The sequence below is a fragment of the Mustela erminea genome, chromosome 18, assembly GCF_009829155.1.
Source record: "Mustela erminea isolate mMusErm1 chromosome 18, mMusErm1.Pri, whole genome shotgun sequence".
NCBI classification, from domain to species: Eukaryota; Metazoa; Chordata; class Mammalia; order Carnivora; family Mustelidae; genus Mustela; species Mustela erminea.
In genome coordinates this window covers 41,251,253-41,256,966 of record NC_045631.1, presented here as the reverse complement: position 1 = coordinate 41,256,966, position 5,714 = coordinate 41,251,253, and the positions used below count along the sequence as shown (strand labels likewise).

Here is a 5,714-nt window from a genome sequence, read left to right as displayed (position 1 = left end):
GGGAGCACGCTGATGGCAGGATGGTGGCAGGATGGTGGGCCCTAGGTTGCTGATCTCTGCTTCAGTGTTATTCTACCCATTTTAGCCAGTTTCACTTCTCAGCCATGAACAATCCATTATTTTCAATCTCCATGTATTGATAAATTCCTTAAGTCCCAGTTAATACTCTCATGAGTGGCTAATACAGGACAAGTTTCTGCTACGAAGTCAAGTTGAACCAAACACTGAGGAATGGGTAGGCCTGGGGAAAAAGGGCCACCTGGAAGACCGTTCTCTCCAGACTCTTTCCAGGGAACTAGTGGCGGAACCTCAGGGGTGAGGAGTCCCAAACAACTCCACCCCATGTCCCTGGATCTCCTCCCCTCTGAGTAATGGGGAGACCATTTGGGTTTGTGATTATTCTGTCTCCTTTGAAGCCATCTGATGAAACTCTGATTTCACCAACCACTAGCACCCAGGAAGAACTGGTGTGACACAAGCCAAATGGAATAATTTTATGGGTTGAGGGGACTCTTTGGAGGCATCTAACTAGCATATTTTGGAGAAAAAATTAGCTGAAGCATTAGGAAGGGAAACTATGTTGTATGCCAACACCCACCCATCAATCAGGGTATAAAAGGACCATGGACGAAGGAGAGACTCAAACTTCACCACATCCACCTGTGTTAGCTTACCTGCTCTCCATCACCTCTCCCTGCACCATGCCTTACAACTGCTGCCTGCCCAACGTGAGCTGCCGCTCCACCTGCTGCTCCCGGCCCTGTGTGCCCCCCAGCTGCCACACCTGCACCCTGCCCGGAGCCTGCAACATCCCCGCCAATGTGGGCAACTGCGGCTGGTTCTGTGAGGGCTCCTTCAATGGCAGCGAGAAGGAGACCATGCAGTTCCTGAATGACCGTCTGGCCAGCTACCTGGAGAAGGTGCGCCAGCTGGAGAGGGAGAATGCGGAGCTGGAGAGCCGCATCCGGGAGTGGTGCCAGCAGCAGGTGCCCTTCGTGTGTCCCAGCTACCAGTCCTACTTCCGGACCATCGAGGAGCTCCAGCAGAAGGTGAGGGGGTCTTCTGTAGGGGTGCAACAGCATCTGACTGTCTTTGAGCAATAAGACCTTCTCAAGTTCAAGTGGCCCTCACAGTAGAATCTTGCTTTCAGATTCTGTGTGCCAAGTCTGAGAACGCCAGGCTGGTGGTGCAGATCGACAATGCCAAGTTGGCCTCTGATGACTTCAGAACCAAGTATGTTGAGAATTTCAGGCTATGTGACCTCTAAGACCCCTATGGCTCTCTCATGGTCCTGTGAGACTAACATTTCCTGGAAGGGAAGAGGCAGCCATTTCACCCTTTTCATTTCTCTTCTCAAGCCTGGATTTGTATAAAACCATTTTCTAACAGAAATCTATACACTGCATGCTCTTCAGTTTATAATAGTCTTTCTGGAAGATTTTCTCAAACTCCCAAATTTGGACGACATGAACTATTCTTGGAGAATGGATTGGTTCTTGGGGGATAGTGGTAAATTAACCAAAAAAATTGAGAGAAGAATTAGAGACTCCATTTAATGAATCCCTGTGGGAACCTTCTAGTGTTAGGGTGAGTCAGGGAGGGTCGTCTCCAGTCTCTCTGTGCAGAGCTTGAGGGAAACATGGGAGAAAAGAGGAAGAAAACTGCATTAGCTCAAAGAGATTGAGACCAGCCCATCTATAAGACACACAGTGGGATGGGATTCTTTCCTACCTCATCCTCCCACTCTGATCTGCGTGTGCAGGTACCACACGGAGCTGGGCTTGAGGCAGCTTGTGGAGTCGGACATCAACGGCCTCCGTAGGATCCTGGACGAGCTGACCCTGTGCAAGTCTGACCTGGAGGCCCAGGTGGAGTCCCTGAGGGAGGAGCTGCTGAGCCTCAAGAGTACCCATGAAGAGGTAAGAGGAAAAGGAGAAAAAGGAGGCTTCAGAGCCATGCTGTTAGCATTGTCAACCAAGAGACAACTGACATCAGGCTTCTTGGGTTGGGACCCTTCTCTGAAGAGGTCAAGGTCAGCCAGTGAGTGAATCATGATGCTATACCATAGCATGGAGTGAGGTGGGTTGCTTATTCTCAAGCATCTGGATGAGGGTTGGGCAGTGTTGGAGATGCTGAGGAAGGGCAGCCATTTATTGAGCCCTGCTCTCTCCTTGTCACTGTTAGTTTCTGAATTAGTTAGAGAGATGGAGGAAAAAAGAGAAATAAGACATGCCCCTCTCTTCAATGAGCTCCCAGTCTAGTCTGGGGAGATGTCCATGTAAAGACAACCATACAAGGCAGGGGGAGGACAAGCAGCATATTCAAGGAGTAATCCAGTCTAACTGGAAAGAGATAAGGAACTCTTCTTAGAGGCACGTCTTGGGAAAGAGGAGGAATTCACACTGGGATGTTTCCATCTGGGGGAAGAGGCTGAGCAGAGACACAGAGGTGCTAGAGCATATATATTGAGTTTGGCCCATGGACTGATATGGCTGGGCATATAGGGATGTGAGGTGAAATGAGGTAGGACCTGCATATATCAGGGGGTTTGGATTTAATCTTATTGGATATGTGAGCTTCTTTAAGGTTTTTGGGAAAGAAATTGATGTGATCCCTACTTGGGTTTATTCCCACATCATATTTGCGTCAGTTCTGGGGAATGATCAGGATATTCCCTTCAGTGCATTTTTGTTGTACGTACTTTCCTACAGTAGGAAGGTAGACAGTAGATCCATTTAGGTGGCTCATTCATTCTTCTTCTTCCATCAGGAAGTCAACACCCTGCGCTGCCAGATTGGAGACCGTCTCAATGTGGAGGTGGATGCAGCCCCCACTGTGGACCTGAACCGTGTGCTTAACGAGACCAGGAGTCAGTATGAGGCTCTGGTGGAGACCAACCGCAGGGATGTGGAGGAATGGTTCACCACCCAGGTGGGCATCTCAGCACTTGGCCGCTCAGAACCCCTTGGCCCCTTGGGGCTCTTGAGGCAGGTCTGACCCTGTCTTCTCCCCTGTGCTGTTTCAGACCGAGGAGCTGAACAAGCAGGTGGTGTCTAGCTCAGAGCAGCTGCAGTCCTGCCAGGCAGAGATCATTGAGCTGAGACGCACGGTCAACGCCCTGGAGATCGAGCTGCAGGCCCAGCACAACCTGGTGGGTATTATTCAGTCCTCCTGGTCACCAGTGTAAGGTTGGGGAACCCTAGTCAGCGAAAGCCTTGTGAAGCCTGGGGCTTCTCTGGAACCTCATTGAGAAGCTCCCTGAGGAGCGGCTCTGTGACCTGCCTTATCTTCCCCATACAGAGGGACTCTCTGGAGAACACGCTGACAGAGACGGAGGCCCGCTACAGCTCCCAGCTGTCCCAGGTGCAGTGCATGATCACCAACGTGGAGTCCCAGCTGGCTGAGATCAGGTGTGACCTGGAGCGGCAGAACCAGGAGTACCAGGTGCTGTTGGACGTCAAGGCCCGGCTGGAGTGCGAGATCAACACATACCGGGGCCTGCTGGAGAGTGAAGACTGCAAGTGAGTAGGAGGCAAAGGAGGCATGTAGTCCCATGTGGTAGGACTACAAGACATTGTGGGCATACACATGTGGGTCACATTTTCAACTCACAGAACATGCATTTATAGAGAATTTACTATGTGACAGTTACGTAGAAATTGAAGGTCAAAGGTGAAGGGCATACATCCCCTGCCTCAGGGAGCTAATAATGGAGAAGTGGGGGTGGAGAGATTGTTACAACAATAACTGTTGGGTAAGGCGTATTGTGTTAGTTCCATGAAAGCTCAAGAGCACAAGAACAATTTTGTGCCTCAGCACAAAGCCTTCTCAGATGGGGATAAAGATTTGATAACAATCAAATTTGATTCCAACTATCTCCAACCACTGAGACTTCATGAGTTGTTTCATTAAGCACCTAGGGCTCTTTCCACAATCATCCCCAATCCATTTTAAACCTCTGTCTTCCCAGGCTCCCCTGCAACCCATGTGCCACCACCAACGCTTGCGGCAATTCCTGTGGGTCCTGTGGCAACTGTCAAACGCGTTGCTCTTAATTTAAGAACTTGCATCCTTTTTGAAGACGACAATGAAGCCATTCAGATCAAGCACAGGAAATGTCCTTAGGTTTTGCCTTTGTTGGAGCTCAGCTGCCAGTTAGAAGCCTACCCACACCAAATGTGATATTTCTAGACATAGAAATGCTTTCCAGATTCAACAAGCAAAGACACACATCATTAACTTCCAATATCTGGAAAATCCCTTCCTATTGAAGATCGAGTATCTTTGTTTCTGAAGATGATCAGCTCCCTGTAATCTGAGCTCCAGGTATTACTTTTAGGGCATTTCCTGTATGTATTGTGTTTCCTGCTTTTCTTGCTTCTTTGGTATTCTCTGGAATGCAAGGAAGCTACTTCATTTACTTCCCAATAAACTTTATTTCTCTGGCATAGTAAATGTGTTTCTCATTCATATTTATGTACTGTAAAGAACTTGTGTTGCTGTTTCATAAAAATACGTCTTTGTTAGGAAGAAATAGGTTAAAAGACTGACCCCAACTATTATATTCCAATGGTAAATACTGATGGGGAAAGGGATCTATCCTCCTGGGAGGCTATCACCAAGGAGAGACCATGCAGAAACCCTGACCTCCAGCACTCATGACCATCTTGCCTTGGCTGCAGGGTCCTAGGTAATACTGAGAGTCTTCCTCAAACCTCATCGCTCTCCCATTGTCACCTTCATTACTCAGGGGTCAATTCTCTGCTCCCCTTCCTCCTAAAGTACTTAAAGACCAGCTTCTGTAGAAACTGCTCAAAGAGAAGCAGTCCAACTTCTTTCCTTTCAGCTTGTCAGCTGTACCTGCATCACCAATATGGATACCTGTTTTTCCCTCAAAATGTACCTTCAGTGATTTCCATAAACCCACACACTCTGGGCACTCTTGTTATATCTCCTACTACTTATTCTCCAGCCCCGGATTAGCCTGACTTCTCCTTTCTGTTGCAACTGGAGGAAATACCTAGATCCTCTGCTGTGTTTCTTTTTCTCCTTCCCTGTTCAGTGAGAACTAGGATCTCTACACTGATGACTCCCAAAGCTCTCTAGCTCAAGTCCTGGGTCTTGCCCATGGGATAGTTTGACTTGGTGTTATGTTGCCATTTCACATTTAATTAGACTCCAACTTATCTTTGCTAGACTGGTTCCTTTTGTTACCCACTTGTTATACCCAACACTTTGTAATCTAAAGACCCTTTAAATGCGGGCAAGTGTATCTCCTTACCTGCCTCTTTTTAAGTTTACTCATTCCTCTAGATCTTTATAAATAGGTCTATAATGTTCTCCACTAACTTCTGTATTACTTTATTTCCTACAATTTTAAGAAATAGTCTCCCCCTACAGATATTAATACTACCCCCACTTGACTCATATCTGAATTATTAAAGCTCTCAATTCTTTTGGCCACCATCTCAATTCTTCATTTAATTCAATTTAATTCTTCATTTAACCTACAGAACTGCAATTAACCATCTCCTCTGTGTTTCACTATGGTATAGAGCACTGAGAACACTATGAGACCCAGTCCTAGCCCACAGCATGTTCATAGTCTAGAGTAGAAAAGACAAAGAGATAACTGTGCTACAGACAAACATCAATGTGGCTCTAGAAAGGTATAAATGAAGAATGATGAATTTCTGCTGTGTGAGAGAAAGACT

General features: G+C 47.2%; 1 protein-coding gene across 1 annotated transcript; it reads left to right on the top strand.

Moving 5' to 3' along the window:
- The first annotated feature begins 656 nt into the window (after positions 1-656).
- On the top strand, positions 657-4,438 carry LOC116577930 (keratin, type I cuticular Ha1-like). Its single transcript, XM_032321717.1, has 7 exons — positions 657-1,049; positions 1,151-1,233; positions 1,763-1,919; positions 2,770-2,931; positions 3,026-3,151; positions 3,301-3,521; positions 3,971-4,438. Exons 1-7 carry the CDS (start codon positions 702-704, stop codon positions 4,053-4,055), a joined length of 1,182 nt encoding a protein of 393 aa, XP_032177608.1. The 5' UTR covers positions 657-701; the 3' UTR covers positions 4,056-4,438.
- The last annotated feature ends 1,276 nt before the right edge of the window (positions 4,439-5,714 follow it).

Coding starts and splice junctions, on each gene's coding strand:
- LOC116577930 (XM_032321717.1), top strand. CDS start 702: ATGCCTTACAACTGCTGCCTGCCCAACGTGAGCTGCCGCTCCACCTGC. Junction 1,920..2,769: donor TCAAGAGTACCCATGAAGAG/GTAAGAGGAAAA, acceptor TTCTTCCATCAG/GAAGTCAACACCCTGCGCTG. Junction 2,932..3,025: donor AGGAATGGTTCACCACCCAG/GTGGGCATCTCA, acceptor GTGCTGTTTCAG/ACCGAGGAGCTGAACAAGCA.